At 36.5% G+C, this 23,571-nt stretch overlaps 2 protein-coding genes and 2 non-coding genes across 5 annotated transcripts in view; 1 reads left to right on the top strand and 3 right to left on the bottom strand.

The window, feature by feature from the left end:
* Positions 1–13,363, top strand: part of rab6ba (RAB6B, member RAS oncogene family a) — a 39,717-nt gene extending 26,354 nt beyond the window's left edge. Inside the window, exons 6-9 of one of the 2 annotated variants that reach the window (XR_009804504.1) lie at positions 970–1,063; positions 4,530–4,596; positions 7,112–7,489; positions 12,761–13,363. Coding sequence is in view for 1 of the 2 variants with exons in the window: in XM_061888428.1 (XP_061744412.1) it covers positions 970–1,063; positions 4,530–4,596; positions 7,112–7,176 (226 nt within the window). In the remaining variant the exon portion in view is untranslated. Of the gene's footprint in view, positions 1–969; positions 1,064–4,529; positions 4,597–7,111; positions 12,702–12,760 lie in introns of those variants that run through there. The other variant, XM_061888428.1, reaches the window with a different exon arrangement.
* Positions 13,347–21,639, bottom strand: im:7152348 (uncharacterized protein LOC559250 homolog). The gene is made up of 4 exons (XM_061888429.1): positions 21,446–21,639; positions 18,372–18,707; positions 16,282–16,389; positions 13,347–16,217 (listed from the first exon to the last, which is right to left on the bottom strand). Exons 2-4 carry the CDS (start codon positions 18,680–18,682, stop codon positions 16,172–16,174), a joined length of 465 nt encoding a protein of 154 aa, XP_061744413.1. The 5' UTR covers positions 18,683–18,707; positions 21,446–21,639; the 3' UTR covers positions 13,347–16,171.
* A 77-nt stretch (positions 21,640–21,716) lies between these two features.
* Positions 21,717–21,788, bottom strand: trnap-ugg (transfer RNA proline (anticodon UGG)). The gene has a single exon. It is a non-coding gene; the product is annotated as a tRNA-Pro (tRNA).
* A 168-nt stretch (positions 21,789–21,956) lies between these two features.
* Positions 21,957–22,028, bottom strand: trnap-cgg (transfer RNA proline (anticodon CGG)). The gene has a single exon. It is a non-coding gene; the product is annotated as a tRNA-Pro (tRNA).
* Positions 22,029–23,571: the final 1,543 nt, after the last annotated feature.

Genomic DNA, 23,571 nt, shown 5'->3' with positions numbered 1-23,571 from the left:
TAATAATATAAGAACAGTCTATTATACAGAATTATTCACATGTGAATAATATAAATCCAGTCTATTATACAGCATTATTCACATGTGAATAACATAAATACAGTCTATTATACAGTCTTATTCACATGTGAATAATATAAATAGAGTATTATACAGCATTATTCACATGTGAATAACATAAATACAGTCTATTATACAGCATTATTCACATGTGAATAATATAAATACAGTCTATTATACAGCATTATTCACATGTGAATAATATAAATACAGTCTATTATACAGCATTATTCACATGTGAATAATATAAAAACAGTCCATTATACAGAATTATCCACATGTGAATAATATAAATACAGTCTATTATACAGCATTATTCACATGTTAATAATATAAGAACAGTCTATTATACAGAATTATTCACATGTGAATAATATAAATCCAGTCTATTATACAGCATTATTCACATGTGAATAACATAAATACAGTCTATTATACAGTCTTATTCACATGTGAATAATATAAATAGAGTATTATACAGCATTATTCACATGTGAATAACATAAATACAGTCTATTATACAGCATTATTCACATGTGAATAATATAAATGCAGTCTATTATACAGCATTATTCACATGTGAATAATATAAATACAGTCTATTATACAGCATTATTCACATGTGAATAATATAAATACAGTCTATTATACAGCATTATTCACATGTGAATAATATAAATACAGTCTGTTATACAGCATTATTCACATGTGAATAATATAAATACAGTCTGAATATATGCATTATACGGTCTGATGGCTGTCGGTATGAAGGACTTCCTGTGTCGTTCCGTGTTGCATTTTGCAGAAATGCAAATAGAAATCCTCCATTTCAGGGTCAAACTTGGTATGATCATAGCTGTGCAGGTGGGTTGAGGATGACCAAGATGATTCTTCTTGCTGTACTGGCAGGCACATCACCATTGAGGAAGGCGAGCAGCGGGCTAAAGAGCTGAGTGTCATGTTCATAGAGACCAGCGCCAAGACAGGTTTCAACGTCAAACAGGTACGAGAGCAGCTCCCATATTTTTCACCCCATCTTAATATCACATTCTTCTTTATCTATCGATGCCGGAATTTAGGGCTATTGTGGCCAAACAGCTCAATTTTTGTTTCATCCGACCACAGAAATTTCCTCCGCAATACCCAGCAACATGTTTGGAGGAGAAAAGGTCAGGCCTTTAATCCCAGGAACACCATTCCTACCGTCAAGCATGGTGGTGGTAGTATTATGCTCTGGGCCTGTTTTGCTGCCGAATGGAACTGGTGCTTTACAGAGAGTAAAAGGGAGTATTACCTCCAAATTCTTCAGGACAACCTGAAATCATCAACCCGGAAGTTGGGTTTTGTGCGCAGTTGTGTGTTCCAACAAGACAATGACCCCCAAACTAGAAATAATTGGAAACTCAAGACAGCCATGACATTATGTTCTTTACAAGTGTATGCAAACTTTTGACCATAACTGTAGATGTTATGTATATATCTGATATTGATATCGGTCCGATATCAGCAACAAAAACATGTATTCAATGGTATCGGCTTGCATGTAAAATGTCCGATACAAGCGGTCCGGCAGCGTGGTTACTTGCCTAAATGTCCGCCAATAGGCACACCAGGTTGGTCTATTCTTCTGCAAACCCCGTTTCCATATGAGTTGGGAAATTGTGTTAGATGTAAATATAAACAGAATACAATGATTTTCAACCCATATTCAGTTGAATATGCTACAAAGACAACATATTTGATGTTCAAACTGATAAACTTTTTTTTTTTGCAAATAATCATTAACTTTAGAATTTGATGCGAGCAACACCTGACAAACAAGTTGGGAAAGGTGGCAATAAATACTGATAAAGTTGAGGAATGCTCATCAAACACTTATTTGGAACATCCCACAGGTGTGCAGGCTAATTGGGAACAGGTGGGTGCCATGATTTGGTATAAAAGCTGCTTCCATGAAATGCTAAGTAATTCACAAACAAGGATGGGGCGAGGGTCACCAATTTGTAAGCAAATCGTCAAACAGTTTTAGAACAACAATTTTCAACGAGCTATTGCAAGGAATTTAGGGATTTTACCATCTACGTTCCGTAAAATCATCAAAAGGTTCAGAGAATCTGGAGAAATCACTGCTCGTAAGCGATGATATTACGGACCTTTGAGCCCTCAGGCGGTACTGCATCAAAAACCGACATCGGTGTGTAAAGGATATCACCACATGGGCTCAGGAACACTTCATAAAACCACTGTCAGTAACTACAGTTGGTGGCTACATCTTTAAGTGCAAGTTCAAACTCTAATATGCAATGCGAAAGCCATTCGCTGGGCCCGAGCTCATCTAAGATGGACTGATGCAATGTGGAAAAGTGTTCTGTGGTCTGACGAGTCCACATTTCAAATTATATTTGGAAACTGTAGACGTGGTTTCCTTTCAGAACAAAGAGGAAAATAACCATCCGGATTGTTATAGGCGCAAAGTTGAAAAGCCAGCATCTGTGATGGTATGGGGGTGCATTAGTGCCCAGGGCAAGGGTAACTTACACATCTGTGAAGGCACCATTAATGCTGAATGGTCCATACAGGTTTTGGAACAACATACGTTGTCATCCAAGCAACGTTATCATGGACGCTCCTGCTTATTTCAGCAAAACAATGCCAAGCCACGTGTTACAACAGCGTGGCTTCGTAGTAAAAGAGTGCGGGTACTCTCCTGGCCGGCCTGCAGTCCAGACCTGTCTCCCATGGAAAATGTGTGGCACATTGTGAAGCGTAAAATACGACAGCGGAGACCCCGGACTGTTGAACAACTTATGCTGTTCATCAAGCAAGAATGGTAAAGAATTCCACTTTCAAAGCTTCAACAATTAGTTTCCTCAGTTCCCAAACAATTATTGAGTGTTTTTGAGAAAAAAAAGGTGATGTAACACAGTGGTGAACATGCCCTTTCCCAACTACTTTGGCACGTGTTGATGCCATGAATTTCTAAGTTAATTATTATTTGCAAAAAAAAAAAGTTTGAGTTTGAACATCAAATATCTTGACTTTGTAGTGCATTCAATTGAATATGGGTTGAAAAGGATTTGCAAATCATTGTATTCTGTTTATATTTACATCTTAACACAATTTCCCAACTCATATGGAAACGGGGTTTGTATTTTAGTCAAGTAAAAAAGGTAAATATGCTAGGCTATAGGCTGCTAGGAGCCGGCAGCTACACAACAGCTAAGCACGTTGAATGAAACAATATTGCAGTCTAAAACCAGACATCTGTCAATGTAAACAAGTATCAAGTAATTATTACTTACACATACAAAGTCTCCACGGCAGTATTAGAAAGTAATCAGTAACAAACGTGTCCGCTTCATTCAACTGACTGCATCATGAGCTTTACTTCCTAAATAATTGTTTCCACCAAATGTCACCAAAAACTTCAACACAAAGGTTAGTGTTTTCCATACCCAACATTATCATCAAAGTGATTTCACTTGATTCAATATTTTCTAACATTGCACACCAAAAACTATTACAATTGTGGACAATTATGTGTGCTGATATCGGCTCGGATTATTATATGTATCAGCCCAATACTCAAGGCTCAAATATGGAATTGGTATCAGAAGTAAAAAAAAGTTGTATGGGAGCCACCGAGGTTCAAACACTGATGACATCTATTTAACAGACAAGAAGCAAGGAATTAAACAGAGAAAGAATTCAATTTAGCTCATTAAGGAGAAACTTCTGGGCTGTACTCTTTTTACAGTATTCCATCACGCTCTGACGAAAGGTTGCACACCTCCTCTTTTATTTGGACTTTCCCTGATTACATGGCAACAGCTGTTTCTAAAGGAAGGGGGGTCGTAAACAGCCGTTGCCCTCGGTCACAAAACAGTTCAAAGAAAAGGTGCCTCGAGTTTGCGTTGGGTCCTGCTTCCTCTCCGCTTTGTAGATCTCGGGTCAAGACAAGATCTTCCTGTGAATTACAATTGATCAAGGAAACCGATGCCTTCATGTCGCTTCCCATCGTACACAGTGGAGTTTTACAAGCCTTCTGCTTGGTAAGATCAACGACAGCTTTTGTCTTCTCGCCGGGAACTCATGGCAACACAAAGTTGTGTGATAACTTGGATACAATTATTCTGACAGTATCACATACAACAACGTAACATTATCGGACAGCAGCACACAAACGTTAGCAACACTAGCATAGCGATATGAGCTACTTGCTAACATTACATGTTAAGGTCATGTGACGCGAGCATGTTCACTGACAAAAAACAAAACGATCAAACTTATGTCTCCCATGTCTGGAACTGGACAGTTGGCAGGGCTCCAATTTAAGATGTATAGCCAAGCCTGCTTTTTTTTTTATTTGTATATGTTTTACTAAGTGGTAGACAGATGCTTCCTCGTCCTCGTGCTGTGTGACATGAAATAAAAAGAAAACCTGAGCATGCTTCCTCTTCCTTTTGCAGTTGTTTCGCCGTGTAGCCGCCGCTCTCCCCGGGATGGAAAGTATGCAGGAGAGCAGCAAAGAAGGAAGTATCCTTTTCACACCTTCACCGTCTGTTCAATATGGTGAAAAAGCCCAATTTCTAACGACTGAGGCTGGCTTTTCCTCACTGGATTTGGGATGAGATCGTGTCATGGAGACACTGTCACTTTTTGGAAATTAAATCATATATATACACACATATATTAATGTATAGGCTGTACGTGTATATATGTATATATATATATATATATATATATATATATATATATATATCCATTTTCTACCACTTGTCCCGTACGAGGTTGCGGGGTATACATATATATATATATATATATATATATATATATATATATATATATATATATATATATATATATGTATGTATGTGTGTATGTGTGTATATATATACATATATACGTACATATACACATATTTACATATATGTGTATATATATAAATAAATATATATATATATATATATATATATATATATATATATATATATATATATATACCCTAGTTCCTTGAATTGCCGCCGGGGCACTAATTAATTTAAAACCTCTTCTCACTCCTGCGCTTACCAAAGGCATGCGGTAAAAGTAAGCATTCGCTAATTATTTTAAAACCTCTTCTCACCCCGACACTTACCAAAGGCATGCAGTAAAAATTTTTGTGGGATATCAGCTCTGACCTTAAATCCTACTGAATAGCTCTTAATATTCTTCCCTATATGCGATTTCAAATTACCGGTATTGAAATCAGCCTCCTCGATTTTGAAAATTATGACAGGGGAAGTGTCACTCTTGACGTGGCGAGTTTGACCAGGCGGTAATACTAAGCATGCGCTAATTATTTTGCGAAGCGAGTTTGACCCGGCAGCAATTCAAGGCAGGCGCATACTATATGCTCTGCGGCAATTCAAGGAAATACGGTATATATACATTTTAAATGAATGTATATTTAAAAATGATTACATACATATAGATGTATGTATATACATATACATACATATATATATATGAATATATATATATGAATATATATGTATGTATATATATATATATATATATGTATGCATATATACACATACATCTATATATATGTATAAATATATACATATATACACATGTATGTATATATATGCATATATATATGTATATAAATATGTATATATATATGTATATATGTGTGTATATATATTTGTAAAAATATATGTGTATATAAATATATATATACACACAGAAAGATATAGAAATATATATATATATATATATATACATATATATACATACATTTTAAATGAATGTGTGAATGTTGTCTGTCTATCTGTGTTGGCCCTGCGATGAGGTGGCGACTTGTCCAGGGTGTACCCCGCCTTCCGCCCGATTGTAGCTGAGATAGGCGCCAGCGCCCCCCGCGACCCCGAAAGGGAATAAGCGGTAGAAAATGGATGGATGGATGGTATATCTAAAAATGATTACATATCTATATAAAGATGTGAAACAGCACCATCCAGTGGTTGAAAAGGGGTACAACATTAATGTTTATCCAAAAAAATGAAAATATATTTTTATTTTTTTATTATACATATATATATATATATACATATGTGTAAATGTATATACATATATTTATATATATATATATATATATATATATATATATATATATATATATATATATATATATATATATATATATATATATATATATATATATATATATATATATATATATATCCATCCATTTTCTCCTGCTTATTCCCTTTTGGGGTTGCAGGGGGCGTTGGCGCCTATCTCAGCTACAATCGGGCGGAAGGCGGGTATACCCTGGACAAGTCGCCACCTCATCGCAGGGCCAACACAGATATATATGTAATATGAATCGAGGTTTCTGTGGTTTATACAGTGCTCAATACCGGGGTAGAGCATTAGGTCAGGAAAAAATACAGAGGCTATATCATCCCTACAAGCCTGTTTCGCACATTTCCCTGCTCGTCAGGGGATTTTATCAAATCTGACCTATTCAAATCTCCAGTTAAATCAAATTTTTAAATATTTTGGAGGGAAATATTGCATGTTTACTTTGACAAAAAGGGCATTGAATATAAAAATTATGAAAAAAATACAAGCATTGAAAGTGTAAAAAAAAAATATATAAGAGATATACAAGATCTTTTAGTCAGATTTTTTATTTTTTATTTTCATTGGTCAAAAAATACCAACAAATTAAAATCAATATACTTAATTATTGACCTAATTGACCTTTTTGGTCCAATTACTTAATGCACGTCAGGGGATTTTATAAAAATCCCCTGACGAGCAGGGAAACCTGCGAAACAGTTTTGTCGGGATGATGTGTTTTTTCCTGACCTAATGTACATATATATACATATATATATATATATAAAGTATTTATACATTTTAAATGAACATATATTTAAAAATGTTCACCTATCTATATACAGATGTGAAACAGCACCATCTGGTGGTAGATAAAGGGTACAACCAGTCCAGTAACTGCCTGTAATCACAGTCACACTTCCTTAATTGCCTCGTCCAGTGATCGACATCAAGTTGGACAAACCGCAGGAGCCGCAGACGAGCGAGGCGGGCTGCTCGTGTTAATCGTGGCCACGCCCGCTTCCACCTCCCTCCCCCGTGCTTCTTACATCGTCGCTTCCTTTTGGTTTGAAGGCCTCCTCCTGGTCCCCGACCGACTGCTGGTCAGTGTTGACAGAGAAAGCAATGTGTCCGTGAAGCGGCCAAAAAGAAACACCACGAAGACGACCTAACCGTCCAGATCCCCCACTTTGTTTTTTGTATTTTTGATAATGTTGTTTGAGATCCAGGATGACCCCACCTCCCTTGTTAGCGTCCTGGGAAGTCCACCACTCAGCCTTTTAGACCAAGTATCCATGCATGCTTCTGTCTGTGTCAGGTAACATTACACACACACACACACACACACACACACGCTTGTCTTTCTTAACTTTTTGAGACCTTCGAAAATTGCCTGCCCCTTTAGGACCACCCTTTCTAGATATATAAAGAAGTGTATTTACAACATTGATAATATATACATACTATGCAAATATAACAAAGTTTGTTGTGAAAAATGAGTTGGAAGAAAAAGGTCACAATGTCACAAGCAGAAATTTGGCAGTGTTAAGATAAAAGTCGTAATTTTACCCAACGTAAGTCAAAATGTGAATTGGATTATATTTTATATAGCGCTTTTCTCTAGTGACTCAAGGCACTTTTACGTCTTGAAACCCAATATCTAAGTTACATTTAAACCAATGTGAGTGGGTCTGGGAGCAGGTGGGTAAAGTGTCTTGCCGAAGGACAAAAAGGCAGTGACTAGGATGGCAAAAGAGGGGATCGAACCTGGAACCCCTCAAACATACTGGCCAACTCCCGAAATTCAGCGCCTCTCCCGAAAACCTCCCGGGAGCTGAAGGCCACGCCTCTTCCAGCTCCATGCGGACCTGAGTGAGGACAGCCTGTTTTCACGTCCGCTTTCCCACAATATAAACAGCGTGTCTGCCCAATGACGTTATAACTGTAGAATGATCGAGGGCGAGTTCTTGGTTTCTTATGTGGGTTTATTGTTAGGGAGTTTCATTAACGTCCTCCCAGCGCGGTAACAACACACAACAACAGCAGTCCCGTTTTCGTCTACTGTAAAGCAGTTCGTCTGCCGTAAACAGCAATGTCGTGACACTCTTAAACAGGACAATACTGCCATCTACCGTACATGCATATGGTTGGAAAAATAGTGACAGAGAATAGAACAAGGATGGACAATTCAACCCTTAACAATCAGTAGATGAGTGTTGTGTGTGTGTATACGTGTAAAAAAAACAATTTATTTTATGTATATATATAGCTAGAATTCACTGAAAGTCAAGTATTTCTTATACATATATATATATATATATATATATATGTATGTATACGTATGAAATACTTGACTCTTAACAACGCCCCCAACAATGCCCCCCACCCCCTGAAATCGGAGGTCTCAAGGTTGGCAAGTATGCCCTCAAGTTGCTGGCACAGCCACTCTACCAACCGAGCTATACCGCCCCATGTTACAAGAAAAACTAAACTTTTGTGCAATATTATGATAAAAGTTGGAATTTTTCTCAAAGACAGTTGTAATTTTACAAGAACAGCTAAACATTTTGGCAATTTCATGAAAAGACTATTAATTTTGCTCAAGTCACAAATGTATGAGAAAACTTTTGGCAATGTATTAGTTATAATCGGAATTTTACTCGGCAAAATGACAAAAGTCATAATTTTACTCCAAAAATGTCACTATTTTACCGGAACAACAAAAAAATTGGCAATATTGTGCTAAAAGCCAGAATTGGTAAGACAAATGTCACAATTTTACATAAAAAAGTAATAATTTTACATTAAGTAATAATTTTACAAGAAAATATTGCAATATTACTGAAAAAGAAAGAATATGCGCAAATGTTTCCAATTTCATAAGAAAAATTTTGACATGTGAGAAAAAGACTGCTTTTAGGTAATTTTTTGTTGTTGAATTTTTTTGTTTTTAATTATTTTTCAATCTTCATTATATACTTCAAGTTATTACAGTATGTCTCTGTATACATATTTATCTTTTTTATATAAATTGTGGCCAAAGCATTTCAATTTCTTACACACACTTGTTATTTCATATGTTGACCAGAGGGGCGCACTTCAAATTTTTTACACACACTTGTTATTTCATATGTTGACCAGATGGGAAGCACTTCAACTTTTGATTACACACACTTGTTATTTCATATGTTGACCAAAGGAGGGGGGCACTTGAACTTTTGTTTACACACACTTGTTATTTCATATGTTGACTAGAGGTGGAGCACTTGAACTTTTGATTACACAGACTTGTTATTTCATATGTTGACCAGAGGTGGAGCACTTCAACTTTTGATTACACACACTTGTTATTTCATATGTTGACCAGAGGGGAAGCACTTCAACTTTTTTCTACACACACTTGTTAATTCATATGTTGACCAGAGGGGGAGCACTTTTAATGAGACATTGTCTATTAGATGCAATGTTATTGGGACCATGATTTATGTCATCACTTGTTCACACCTCCTCATATGGAAGATACTTTTCCTTCTTCATGTCTCAAGAAGGCTAGAAATACAAGCACACACACACACACACACACACACACCAGTGTGTTACATTGTGTACACGTGCACTCGCTTGTAAATATGTGAGCCCAGGACAAACTTTGACCTTTGACACTGCACGGGACGAGGACCACTTTGTTACTTTCATAGCGCAGCCTCTAAAGTTGAACACGTTGCCATGGTGATCCTCACATAGTGTACGTGCGATGATCATATTCCACTACCGTCTATAAATCGTTATTTCGATGTGTATCGCATGGTTAGAGCTTTTCTTCTCCTCCCGTAATTTTAACTTAATTACTTTTAATTTAATAATTATGAATTTTTGGTCTCATAATTGAGTTTTATTTCATCATTTTGATCTCTTAATTATGACTTATCTCATTTAAACTTTCTTATCCAATAATTTCGATTTATTATCTAATAATTTCTATTTTAATTATTTCGATTTGTATCTCATAATTAGGACATTTTTATATTTAGAAGTTTTACTTTTTATTTAATAGTTGTGATTTTTTGATCTCATAATTATGACTTTTCTCATAATTTCAACTTTCTTATTCCATAATTTCGACTTTTTATCTAATTTAAATTTTTAATTATTTCGATTTGCCTAATTAGGACTTTTTAATATTTTTATATTTTGTATTTTTTATATTTAGAATTTTTACTTTTTATTTAATAATTATGAATTTTTTGGTCTCATAATTATGAGTCTTATTTCATAATTTTGATTTTTGATCTCATAATTATGACTTATCTCCTAATTTCAACTTTTATCCCAGTATTAGAACTTTTAAATCTCATAATTTCAACTTTCTTATCCCATAATTTCGGTTTTTTAGCTCACAGTCATGATCACTTTTTGTCTAAAAATGTCAACTTTACCAGCTCATTATTTCGATGTGTATCTCATAATTAGGGCTTTTTCCCCCTCGTAACTAACTTAATTGCTTTTTATTTAATAGTTATGAATTTTTGGTCTCATAATATAGTTTTATTTCGTCATTTTGATCTCATAATTATGAATTATTTCATACTTTCAACTTTCTTATCCCATAATTTCGACATTTTAGCTCATAATTATGACTTTTTATCTAATAATTTCAACTTTAATATTTCGATTTGTATCTCATTAGAACGTTTTCATATTTGGAATTTTCACTTTTATTTAATAGTTATGATTTTATTGGTCTCATAATTATGAGTCTTATTTCATAATTTAGATTTTTGATCTCATAATTATGACATATTTCCTAATTTCGATTTTTATCCCAATATTAGGACTTTTAAATCTCATAATTTAAACTTTATCCCATAATTTCGGCTTTTTAGCTCACAATTATGACTTTTTGTCTAAAAATGTCAACTTTCTTACCTCATTATTTTGATGTGTATCTCATAATTAGGGCTTTCCCCCCCTCATAACTTTAACTTAATTACTTTTTATTTAATAGTTATGAATTTTTGGTCTCATATTTGAGTTTTATTTCATCATTTTGTTCTCATAATTATGAATTATTTCATACTTTCAACTTTCTTATCCCATAATTTCGACATTTTAGCTCATAATTATGACTTTTTATCTAATAATTTCAACTTTAGTTATTTCGATTTGTATCTCATAATTAGGACGTTTTCATATTTGGAATTTTCACTTTTATTTAATAGTTATGATTTTTTTGGTCTCATAATTATTAGTCTTATCGCATAATTTAGATTTTTGATCTATCTCATAATTTTTACTTTTATCTCAATATTAGGACTTTTAAATCTCATAATTTCAACTTTCTTATCCCATAATTTCGTCTTTTTAGCTCACAATTATGACTTTTTGTCTAAAAATGGCAACTTTCCTAGCTCATTATTTCGATGTGTATCTCATAATTAGGGCTTTTTTCCCCTCGTAACTAAAACTTAATTACTTTTTATTTAATAGTTATGAATTTTTGGTCTCAAAATTGAGTTTTATTTCACCATATTGATTTCATAATTATGAATTATTTCATAATTTCTACTTTCTTATCCCAAAATTTCGACATTTTAGCTCATAATTATGACTTTATATCTAATAATTTCAACTTTAGTTATTTCGATTTGTATCTCATAATTAGGACGTTTTCATATTTGGAATTTTCACTTTTATTTAATAGTTATGATTTTTTTGGTCTCATAATTATTAGTCTTATTTCATAATTTAGATTTTTGATCCATCTCATAATTTCGACTTTTATCTCAATATTAGGACTTTTTTAATCTCATAATTTCAATTTTCTTATTCCATAGTTTTGGCTTTTAAGTTTACAATTATGACTTTTTATCTAAAAATGTCAACTTTCTTACCTCGTTATTTCGATGTGTATCTCATAATTAGGGGCTTTTTTTCTCACGTAATTTTAACCTAATTACTTTTTATTTAATAATTATGAATTTTTGGTCTAATAATTGAGTCTTACTTTATTGTTTTGATCTCATAATAATGACTTATCTCATAATTTCAACTTTCTTATCCCATCATTTCGACTTTTTATCTCATCATGACTTTTTATTTAATAATTTCAACTTAATTATTTTAGATTTTTACTTCACAATTAGGACTTTTTTTATTCACCATTTTTACTTTTTATTTAATAGTTGTGAATTTTTTGGTCTCATAATTATGAGTCTTATTTCATAATTTAGATTTTTGATCTCATAATGATGACTTCTCATAATTTCGACTTGTATCCCAATATTGCGTATGTCAACACTCCATAGGTGGACCACGCATTGTCTTCCACTTTAGAGGCTCCACTGCAGCTGGGGGGAATTGAAATATCAAATTAGACATGTCAAAGACTTTGTTAGTGACTCGCCACACGTCCATCACCTGTACATAATGATTTCTTTCACCGCGGAAATGTTTGATCTCTATTTGGCGGTGGAGGGCGGGGCCCCGGCCTGAATAAACATGTCCTACCCAACATTGCATTCGCTTCATGCTATGGAGCCTTCTTTGTTGCTGGGCTAAAAATGGATCACCAGCACATTTTCCCCTGCAGGTTCGGCAACGGCTCCTGTTCCTGACGCTGGTCCTGATCCTCCAGGCCGCCTGATCCAACATAAGGGTGTCCCACGTGCGGCCCGCAGCATATTGTGGGGAACACAGTAAACATGTAAGATAAAAGACGTCATGTCATCAGAAAAAGTTAACATTTTGATACTAATAATTAATAATGATTAGGGGTGTGGGGAAAAATCGATTCCCATTTTTTTTTAAATCTTGTGTTTTTAATCAATCCAACAAACACTACACATCAATACCATAACAATATAATCCAATTCCAAAACCGAACCTGAGCCAGCAACACTCAGAACTGCAATAAACAGAGCAATTGAGAGGAGACACAAACACCACACAGAACAAACCAAAAGTAGTGAAACAAAAATAAATATTATCAACAACAGTATCAATATTAGTTATAATTTCAGCATAGCAGTGATTAAAAATCCCTCACTGACATTATCATTAGACATTTATAAAAATAATAAAAAAAGAACAATAGTGTCACAGTGGCTTACACTTGCATCACATCTCATAAGCTTGACAACACACTGTGTCCAATGTTTTCAAAAAGGTAAAATAAGTCATATTTTTGGTTCGTTTAATAGTTAAAACAAATGTACATTATTGCAATCAGTTGATAAAACATTTTCCTTTACAATTATAAAAGCTTTTTTAAATCTACTACTCTGCTATGTCAGCAGACTGGGGTAGATCCTGCTGAAATCTATGTATTGAATGAATACAGAATCCTTTTCAATCGGAAAAATATAGTTTTTGAATCGAGAATCGGGTTGAACCGAATCTCGACCTCAAGAATCGATATTGAATCGAATCGTGGGACACCCAAAGATTCGCAGCCCTAATAATGATGTATAATGTTACACAAAAATACATTTTTTTTTACTAAAATATTTCAAGCTCTTGAAATAATAATAAAAATAGATTAATTTGAAAAATAGATTAATTAGAAAAAATATATATATATATAAAGTCATTTAAAACGGTAATACGAACTGGTTGGGAGTTTTAGCGATGATCGTCATGTCCTGAGCTGCAACGTTACAACATGTGGCTGTGAATACATTCCGCATGCACGTCAGGTATTGTCTTTTTTTATAGTCTTTTTAATGATTGTCACGCCAAACTTGACTTGGAAACAAAGTCTATGGAAGTGCATTATTTTTATTGAGCCTTAAAGGTGATTTTAAGTCTTGTTGCAACACAGCAGGGTTGCTAGATGCTCGTCTTGTTACAACACGGCATTGTTGCTAGATGCTCGTCTTGTTACAACACAGCAGGGTTGCTAGATGCTCGTCTTGTTACAACACAGCAGGGTTGCTAGATGCTCGTCTTGTTACAACACGGCAATGTTGCTAGATGCTCGTCTTGTTACAACACGGCATTGTTGCTAGATGCTCGTCTTGCTGCAACACGGCATTGTTGCTAGATGCTCGTCTTGTTACAACACGGCATCGTTGCTAGATGCTCGTTTTGTTACAACATGGCATTGTTGCTAGATGCTCGTCTTGTTACAACACGGCATTGTTGCTAGATGCTCGTCTTGTTACAACACGGAATTGTTGCTAGATGCTCGTCTTGTTACAACACGGCATTGTTGCTGGATGCTCGTCTTGTTACAACACGAAATTGTTGCTAGATGTTCGTCTTGTTACAACACGGAATTGTTGCTAGATGCTTGTCTTGTTACAACACGGCATTGTTGCTAGATGTGCGTCTTGTTACAAAATGGAATTGTTGCTGGATGCTCGTCTTGTTACAACACGGCATTGTTGCTAGATGCTCGTCCTGTTGCTAGATGCTCTTCTTATTACTACACGGCAGGGTTGCTAGATGCTCGTCTTGTTACAACACGGCATTGTTGGTAGATGCTCGTCTTGTTACAACACGGCATTGTTGGTAAATGCTCGTTTTGTTACAACACGGCATTGTTGCTAGATGCTCGTCTTGTTACAACACAGCAGGGTTGCTGGATGCTCGTCTTGTTACAACACGGCATTGTTGCTAGATGCGCGTCTTGTTGCTAGATGCTCGTCTTGTTACTACACGGCATTGTTGGTAGATGCTCGTCTTGTTACAACACAGCAGGGTTGCTAGATGCTCGTCTTGTTACAACACGGCATTGTTGCTAGATGCTCGTCTTGTTACAACACAGCAGGGTTGCTAGATGCTCGTCTTGTTACAACACGGCATTGTTGCTAGATGCTCGTCTTGTTACAACACAGCAGGGTTGCTAGATGCTCGTCTTGTTACAACACGGCATTGTTGCTAGATGCTCGTCTTGTTACAACACAGCAGGGTTGCTAGATGCTCGTCTTGTTACAACACGGCATTGTTGCTAGATGCTCGTCTTGTTACAACACAGCAGGGTTGCTAGATGCTCGTCTTGTTACAACACAGCAGGGTTGCTAGATGCTCGTCTTGTTACAACAGGGCATTGTTGGTAGATGCTCGTCTTGTTACAACACAGCAGGGTTGCTAGATGCTCGTCTTGTTACAAAACAGCAGGGTTGCTAGATGCTCGTCTTGTTACAACACAGCAGGGTTGCTAGATGCTCGTCTTGTTACAACACGGCATTGTTGCTAGATGCTCATCTTGTTACTACACGGCATTGTTGGTAGATGCTCGTCTTGTTACAACACAGCAGGGTTGCTAGATGCTCGTCTTGTTACAACACAGCAGGGTTGCTAGATGCTCATCTTGTTACTACACGGCATTGTTGGTAGATGCTCGTCTTGTTACTACACGGCATTGTTGGTAGATGCTCGTCTTGTTACAACACAGCAGGGTTGCTAGATGCTCGTCTTGTTACAACACGGCATTGTTGGTAGATGCTCGTCTTGTTGCAACACGGCATTGTTGCTAGATGCTCGTCTTGTTACAACACAGCAGAGTTACTTGATTCTCGTCTTGTTACAACACGGCATTGTTTTTAGATGCTCGTCTTGTTACAACACAGCAGGGTTGCTAGATGCTCGTCTTGTTACTACACGGCATTGTTGGTAGATGCTCGTCTTGTTACTACACGGCATTGTTGGTAGATGCTCGTCTTGTTACAACACAGCAGGGTTGCTAGGTGCTCGTCTTGTTACAACACGGCATTGTTGGTAGATGCTCGTCTTGTTACAACACAGCAGGGTTGCCAGATGCTCGTCTTGTTGCAACACGGCCGGGTTGCCAGATGCTCAGCAAACTCTCCACAATCCACTTTCACGCTCCAACGGCAGACGTGACCCGCCATGACGCCCTGGTCCCGCGCCTCACGCACACACGCCTTTTGTTGCCCCTCAAGCCAATTGTTTATTTCTCAACGTCCCGAGTCGGCCATCTGCTCTCTGGAGCGGCAGCTGGGAGGACAATAAATAATAACGCCGCTCTTCTTCTCCATCATGCTGCATCTTCGGCAGGAAGTCTGCGCCACGACTTCATTTCCCTGCCGGCGGAAAGACGCACAATCATCTCGCGTTTTGTCCACACTTCTTCTGCTCGGGACTTACACGTTGCTGCTGGGCACGATTGTCTCTCGACGGCGTTTGCTCAGCCTCAGCTTCCTGAAGAACGTGCTCAGCCTGCGCTTGCTTCTGGACACGCCGCCATGGGCCGTGCTGGGGAACACACACACTAAGTGACCTTCTTCATCATGCGGTACATGTAGTGCACTTATGGTACATGTGCTACACATGGTGGTGTGGTATGTGCCGTACTCATGGTACACGCGCTACACGTGGTGTATGCGGTACATGCCGTACTCATGGTACATGTAGTGTACTTATGCTGCATGTGCTACACATGTTGTGGTATGTGCCATACTTATGGTACACGCACTACACGTGGTGTATGCGGTACATGCTGTACTTATGGTGCATGTGCTACACATGGTGTTGTGGTACGTGCCGTACTTATGGTACATGCACTACACGTGGTGTATGTGGTACGTCCCAGGCTTATGGTATATGCACTACATGCGGTTTATGCGGTACATGTCGTACTCATGGTACATGTAAAGTGCATGTGCTACACATGGTGTTGCGGTACGTGCCATACTTATGGTACATGTAGTGTACCTATGGTACATGTAGTGTACTTATGGTACATGCACTACACGTGGTGTATGTGGTAAATGCCATAGTTATGGGACACATAGTGTACTTCTGGTACATCTAGTGTACTTATGGTACATGCACGACACGTGGTGTATGTGGTACATGCCGTACTGATGGTACATGTAGTGTAATTATGCTGCATGTGCTACACATGTTGTGGTATGTGCCATACTTATGGTACACGTGGTGTATGCGGTACATGCCATACTCATGGTGCATGTACTACACATGGTGGTGTGGTACATGCCATACTTATGGTACATGCACTACACGTGGTGTATGTGGTACGTGCCAGGCTTATGGTATATGCACTACATGCGGTTTATGCGGTACATGTCGTACTCATGGTACATGTAATGTACATGTGCTACGCATGGTGTTGTGGTACGTACCGTACTTATGGTACATGTAGTGTACTTACGGTACATGTAGTGTACTTATGGTACATGCACCTGGTGTATGTGGTACATGCCATACTTATGGTACATGTAGTGTAGTTATGGTACACGTACTTATGGTACATGTACTTATGGTACATGCACTACACCTGGTGTATGCGTTACATGCCATACTTATGGTACATGTGGTGTACTTATGGTACATGCACTACACCTGGTGTATGCAGTACATGCCGTTCTTATGGTACATATAGTGTCCTTATGGTACATGCACTACACCTGGTGTATAGTTATGGTACATGTAGTGTACGTCTGGTACATCTAGTGTACTTATGGTACATGCACTACACCTGGTGTATGCGGTACATGCCGTTCTTATGGTACATATAGTGTCCTTATGGTACATGCACTACACCTGGTGTATAGTTATGGTACATGTAGTGTACGTCTGGTACATATAGTGTACTTATGGTACATGCACTACACCTGGTGTATAGTCATGGTACATGTAGTGTACGTCTGGTACATCTAGTGTACTTATGGTACATGCACCACACCTGGTGTATGCGGTACATGCCGTTCTTATGGTACATCTAGTGTGCTTATGGTACATGCACTACACCTGGTGTATAGTTATGGTACATGTAGTGTACGTCTGGTACATATAGTGTACTTATGGTACATGCACTACACCTGGTGTATAGTTATGGTACATGTAGTGTACGTCTGGTACATATAGTGTACTTATGGTACATGCACTACACCTGGTGTATAGTTATGGTACATGTAGTGTACGTCTGGTACATCTAGTGTACTTATGGTACATGCACCACACCTGGTATATGCGGTACATGCCATACTAATGGTACATGTAGTGTACTATGGTACATGTAGTGTACTTATGGTACACGTGCTACACATTGTGTTTCGGTACGTGCCGTACTTATGGTACATGCACTACACGTGCAGGCTTAATATGTTATTCTGATGCATTATTATTGTTTTGAGCGCTGGCAGTTAAAAAAAGGAGTTAAACTAGAGTTCTCAGGGACCCCAAAGGGTCCCACTGACAAGTAAATGAGGTACCTTTCTGCTGCTGCCGTGTCGCTTGCGGTGCCGCCTTCCGGCGCATGGTCTTGGTCGTCGTGGCCGATCTGCTCCCACACGTCGCTGTCCACCCACAGCGCCTCCTGCAGGCTGAGGCCCGCCCGGATGCAGGTGACCCGGCGACACAGCGGGCAGCCCAGGGTGAGCAGCCCGCCCTGCGCCCGCGTCTGGAGGCTCTCCAGGCAGGGCTGGCAGAAGGTGTGCTGGCAGTGCAGCAGTCGCGGGATGCGCTCCGACCGCGAGAAGGCCAGCAGGCACACGCAGCAGTCGCCCTCGCCGCACAGGACCATGGGGGGGGGGGGGACCACCACACCTCTGTGGGGGGTGATGTCATTAACCTTAAACTCAGCATATATCGTACCTTTTAATTAGATTTGAAATATTATTTTTCATTTTCACTTTTAATACTTAAATCAACACTTAAATCAACACTTACACCTTCAGATACACTTCAGATGTATCCTTTTATTATAAGTTATTATTTATTTTTTTTGTTTTATGCCCATTTAGTCATAAAAAAAAAACCTTTGATTTTTATGGCGAAAACACAAAAATCTACAGTATTTTCCCCAATAAATGTTTCAAAGTGTAATATTTATTTGAAGTAATTACAGCCCTAAATAGGTCAATAATTCATAACATTGATATATTGTGGCAGGAAACGCAGTTAGCATTTGAGCTAGATTAAAAACAATTTTTTTTAGCAGGTATAGTTAGCATTTTAGCTGGATTTTTAATGTAATTTAGCAGGTATAGTTAGCATTTTAGCTAGATTTGTAATGTAATTTAGCAGTTATAGTTAACATTTTAGATTTTTAATGTAATTTAACAGGTATAATTAGCACTTTAGCTAGATTTTTATTGTAATTTAGCAGGTATAGTTAGCATTTTAACAAGATTTAAAAAAATTTTTTTTAGCTGGTATAGTCAGCATTTTAGCTAGATTTTCAATGTAATTTAGCAGGTATAGTTAGCACTTTAGCTAGATTAAAAAAATAATTTAGCAGGTATAATTAGCATTTTAGCTAGCTTTTTAATGTAATTTATCAGGTAAAGTTAGTATTTTCGCTACATTTTTAATGTAATTTAGCAGGTATAGTTAGCATTTTAGCTAGATTTGTAATGTAATTTAGCAGTTATAGTTAACATTTTAGATTTTTAATGTAATTTAACAGGTATAATTAGCACTTTAGCTAGATTTTTATTGTAATTTAGCAGGTATAGTTAGCATTTTAACAAGATTTAAAAAAATTTTTTTTAGCAGGTATAGTTAGCATTTTAACAAGATTTAAAAAAAATTTTTTTAGCTGGTATAGTCAGCATTTTAGCTAGATTTTCAATGTAATTTAGCAGGTATAGTTAGCACTTTAGCTAGATTAAAAAAATAATTTAGCAGGTATAATTAGCATTTTAGCTAGCTTTTTAATGTAATTTAGCAGGTAAAGTTAGTATTTTCGCTAGATTTTTAATGTAATTTAGCAGGTATAGTTAGCATTTTAGCTAGATTTGTAATGTAATTTAGCAGTTATAGTTAACATTTTAGATTTTTAATGTAATTTAACAGGTATAATTAGCACTTTAGCTAGATTTTTATTGTAATTTAGCAGGTATAGTTATTATTTTAACAAGATTTAAAAAATTTTTTTTTAGCTGGTATAGTCAGCATTTTAGCTAGATTTTCAATGTAATTTAGCAGGTATAGTTAGCACTTTAGCTAGATTAAAAAAATAATTTAGCAGGTATAATTAGCATTTTAGCTAGCTTTTTAATGTAATTTATCAGGTAAAGTTAGTATTTTCGCTAGATTTTTAATGTAATTTAGCAGGTATAGTTAGCATTTTAGCTAGATTTGTAATGTAATTTAGCAGTTATAGTTAACATTTTAGATTTTTAATGTAATTTAACAGGTATAATTAGCACTTTAGCTAGATTTTTATTGTAATTTAGCAGGTATAGTTAGCATTTTAACAAGATTTAAAAAAAAAAATTTAGCTGGTATAGTCAGCATTTTAGCTAGATTTTCAATGTAATTTAGCAGGTATAGTTAGCACTTTAGCTAGATTAAAAAAATAATTTAGCAGGTATAATTAGCATTTTAGCTAGCTTTTTAATGTAATTTAGCAGGTAAAGTTAGTATTTTCGCTAGATTTTTAATGTAATTTAGCAGGTATAGTTAGCATTTTAGCTAGATTTGTAATGTAATTTAGCAGTTATAGTTAACATTTTAGATTTTTTATGTAATTTAACAGGTATAATTAGCACTTTAGCTAGATTTTTATTGTAATTTAGCAGGTATAGTTAGCATTTTAACAAGATTAAAAAAAAAAAATTTAGCTGGTATAGTCAGCATTTTAGCTAGATTTTCAATGTAATTTAGCAGGTATAGTTAGCACTTTAGCTAGATTAAAAAAATAATTTAGCAGGTATAATTAGCATTTTAGCTAGCTTTTTAATGTAATTTAGCAGGTAAAGTTAGTATTTTCGCTAGATTTTTAATGTAATTTAGCCGATATAGGCAGCATTTTAGCTAAATTTAAAAATAAAATTATTCAGCAGGTATAGTTAGAATTTTAGCTAGATTTAAAAAAAATAATTTAGCAGGTATAGTTAGCATTTTAGGTAGATTTTTAATGTAATTTAGCTTGTATAGTTAGCATTTTAGCTAGATTTTGAATGTATTTTAGCAGGTATTGTGTCACTTACTTTGATATTTCATTAGTGCTAACAGTATTGTTAGCATGCTAGCCGTTTTATCTTATTAACATTTTTTTTAAATATTGTACCGGTTTTGAAGGCGAAAACTACTGAAATGGCCCTAACAACATTTTGATTAGTCAGACTGCAGCCTTCAGTGGAAAAAAAGTTTGGGCAAACCTGTTCTACTTGATTTATCGCTTCTTATTACACTTTACGGGTAAACCGTCTCTCATCCGAGTGGGCTTTGATTAAAAGTGGGAAAGGTTTATTTCCTTCCCTCTGACAAAAACCACATTGGAAGCGTTAAATGTAAACACTTCAAAGGATGAAACCAAATTAAAAAATAAAGTACTTACAGTAAAGTTGAGGAGAAGAAGAAACAAAGATGGTTTTGATCCGGGAGTGAATGGTGGTGGTCTTCAGGAGAAGGTGGTGTTGGTGTAGTGGGGGAGAAGGTGGGGGTGGGACACACCAAACATGTCCTTTGTTCCTATAAGAAGAGCAGGATGGGAACTATGGGATTATAATGATGATGATGTGGGAGGTTTCATGATAGCTAGGGCAGGAAAGGGCGGGGCTATGAATTTTGAACGTGAATAATACTTTGCACCAAAAAATAAAACAAGTGGGCTCGTCCGGGATTTGAACCCGGGACCTCTCGCACCCAAAGCGAGAATCATACCCCTAGACCAACGAGCCGACACACTAGTAGTTGTGCCGCTTTCAATCATATCACCGTGTTATCGTGCGCGTTAACCGACACCGTGGCGTATTAGTCAAGGCCGGCGGATATTTTGAGATCCGGTTCCTAATCAGGTTTAACCGACACTTCGTTGGAAGAGGGGCGGGAACAAAATGTCAAGAAATGGGCTCGTCCGGGATTTGAACCCGGGACCTCTCGCACCCGAAGCGAGAATCATACCCCTAGACCAACGAGCCACGTGTTCTACTCCCGCGTTAAATTAGAATATAACAGAAGCCATATGTAGTATATGCCCGTGAAAACTGGTGTTTTCGTTCATTCTTGCCTCGGATGTGCAACATTTAAAACTATTTTGGGCAAAAACCGTACTTCATTATTCTACTTTTTAAAGATAAGCCTATATTAGCTAATCGCTGCTTCCTCCTTTACGTACGACGTGATGACGCCACAGCTCTTGCTTTACGTACGACGTGATAACGTCTGCGTCCTTTTACAAACGCCACAACGCTCCTGTCAAAATAGAGGATCTTTAAAAAGATGTTTGTCTTCACAGCAGATACTTCTTACACAAAGCTCCTGTTTTCCGGAACATCTTTCAACTCACGTGTTTGTGGACGTCTTTCAAAAACAGAAGAGCACTCTCGCCATTTAGAGGATCTTTGAGCAGCGCCCCCGCCCCCACCTCAATCTTTGATGTACTTTTTAGCAGCACATCTTTAAAAACAGCTGCTGTATGTTCTTACATATATCAGAGATCTTCTATCAAATACAGGATCTTTGACTGCAGTTTATTTTTGTAATAAATGCTTTTACTTAGCACAGTTCCTGTTACATAGACGATCTTTGACACACGTTTTATAGCATCTTGTTAAAAACAGCTGCTGTATGTTCTTTCTTACATCAAACATCTTCTGTCAAATACAGGATCTTTGACTGCAGTTTTTTTTTGTAGTAAATGCTTTTACTTAGCATGGTTCCTTTTACATAGACGATCTTTGACACAAGTTTTTGTAGCACATTGTTAAAAACGGCTGCTTTATGTTCTTAAAATACATCAGAGATCTTCTGTCAAATACAGGATCTGACTGCAGTTTTTCTTTGTAGTAAATGCTTTTACTTAGCACGGTTCCTGTTAAATAGACGATCTTTGACACACGTTTTCGCAGCACATAGCTAAAAGCAGTTGAGTAATTCTGTTACGCAGAGGATATTTCACAACTTCTTATGCAGAGCACTCTTCTCAAATAGAAGATCTTTGACATGTTTTCCATAGCAGATTCTTATACATACCATTTTTGTAGGTATTATTTATAAAGCAGAGCACGACAGGATCTTTGGCATACATTTTGCAGCAGCTGCTTACAGACAGCATGGCGCTCCTGTCAAATAGAGGATCTTTGGAAAACTTAATTTGTATAGTAGATCCCAGTACAGGGGTGTCCAAACTTTTTCCACTGAGAGCCATATATACATATACATATGTGTGTGTGTGTGTGTTAAAAACAAGTAATTTATATTCAAAATAATCAACTCTTGCAATATCTAGATCAACTTCAGATTTATTTGTTGATATAAAAATTGTCATGTTTCTTGTTTCCTGTTTCTATAACACCCCCCCCCCCCCCCAAAAAAAGATCAATAGTGTGTGCTTACGGACTATATCCCTGCAAACTGACTTGATCTACATTGATATATAATGTATATATAGTGCTTTTTATGTTGATTTAATAATAATAAAAAAAAAAACTTAAAACATTTTTTTTTCATTTCTTGTGCGGC

Source organism: Nerophis ophidion, linkage group LG26 (assembly GCF_033978795.1).
Source record: "Nerophis ophidion isolate RoL-2023_Sa linkage group LG26, RoL_Noph_v1.0, whole genome shotgun sequence".
NCBI lineage: Eukaryota > Metazoa > Chordata > Actinopteri > Syngnathiformes > Syngnathidae > Nerophis > Nerophis ophidion.
This window is presented reverse-complemented; position numbering and strand designations above follow the sequence as displayed.

Excerpts from the sequence above, each read along its gene's own strand:
- im:7152348 (XM_061888429.1), bottom strand. The coding sequence starts at position 18,682 with ATGGTCCTGTGCGGCGAGGGCGACTGCTGCGTGTGCCTGCTGGCCTTC. Across the intron at positions 16,390-18,371 it reads GACACGGCAGCAGCAGAAAG|CACGGCCCATGGCGGCGTGT; the intron begins GTACCTCATTTA and ends TGTGTTCCCCAG. Across the intron at positions 16,218-16,281 it reads ATCGTGCCCAGCAGCAACGT|GGAAATGAAGTCGTGGCGCA; the intron begins GTAAGTCCCGAG and ends TTCCGCCGGCAG.